Source organism: Schistosoma mansoni, chromosome 1 (assembly GCF_000237925.1).
Source record: "Schistosoma mansoni strain Puerto Rico chromosome 1, complete genome".
Classification (NCBI taxonomy): Eukaryota; Metazoa; Platyhelminthes; class Trematoda; order Strigeidida; family Schistosomatidae; genus Schistosoma; species Schistosoma mansoni.
This window is the reverse complement of record NC_031495.1, coordinates 27493225-27494299: the sequence shown is the minus strand read 5'-3', so window position 1 is coordinate 27494299 and position 1075 is coordinate 27493225. Positions and strand designations below refer to the sequence as shown.

General features: G+C 29.6%; 1 protein-coding gene across 1 annotated transcript in view; it reads right to left on the bottom strand.

The window, feature by feature from the left end:
- Positions 1 to 740, bottom strand: part of Smp_150370 (putative metabotropic glutamate receptor 2, 3 (mglur group 2)) — a gene marked incomplete at both ends in the record, with an annotated part of 30512 nt that extends 29772 nt beyond the window's left edge. The window contains one exon of the mRNA XM_018793902.1: positions 656 to 740. Within this exon, the coding sequence (XP_018648368.1) occupies positions 656 to 740 (85 nt within the window). The remainder of the gene's footprint in view (positions 1 to 655) is intronic.
- Between the last annotated feature and the right edge of the window lie 335 nt (positions 741 to 1075).

The following is a 1075-nucleotide window of genomic DNA, read 5'->3' as shown; positions in this document are numbered from 1 at the left end:
TGAAAAAGCTTGGACCAGATTGCCAGGCGAAACGTTGGATTTACTACAAATTCATTCGCTGAGGTTTTACAAATATATATTATTCCTATTTAGAGTGAGTTTTAGTCCTTTCTCTGTTACAGATTGATGTATGTCAAGTAAAAGTAGTTAGCCACCATTTCCTCTCATAACGCTAATATTCTGTCACACAGGAACACATAAATGGATAAGTTTCTGCAGATGAGTTTGTTATCTTCCACCGTTGTTCATAAGCTTGTGATACATACCACTGTTACAGTATATCTTCAATTACTACTTATAAGAAAAAAGTTTTAATCATATATTCATGCGTACTTTATTAACGTTCCTAAAATATACAAACATAATGTCATTTAGTTACGGTTAGTTCTCTTAAATTATAATTTTTAATGAAGTGACTTAAATATCTATTTGTCATTCAAACTGGTTTATAACTTTTGCTTGCAAATGTATAATGTTTAAATAGATTAATCATTTATTCACTAAGGGGATTTTATTATTTTAATGAAATAAAATTTAATATAAAAAAAGAAGGGAAAATAAAACCCAACACAATTGCAGTAAAAAGATAAAGGTACATTCATGAATATCTGATTTGAACAGATAAATGATATTCAACGCATAGAAAAGAACATACATTGTATATTATTTGCTTTAAATAATTTAATTGTACTTATTTTAATCTGTAACTGATTAGTTCTAATTTTTCTATTTCTACCCATGGGAAATGTAACAATAATCTTAATTATTTCACATATAAAAGAAGTTGAGCTTACTAAACAAACTTTGATTAAATAATTAAAAAAAACAACAACATTCTAATTAAAACTTTCTGTGGAACACTTAAAATAACATTTTCAATATATTGATCAAAATATATAACTATTCTATCAACAATGAGTTTACTTATCATAGTTGAAAACGTGAGCCAATTGAAGCTAGACCATCAAGGAAAACCTGGAAGCACTGGACGGCCGTTTCGTCCTATTGTGGGACTCCTCACCAGTGCGCATCCACAATCCCGCACTAGCGAGATTCGAACCCAGGACCTACCAGT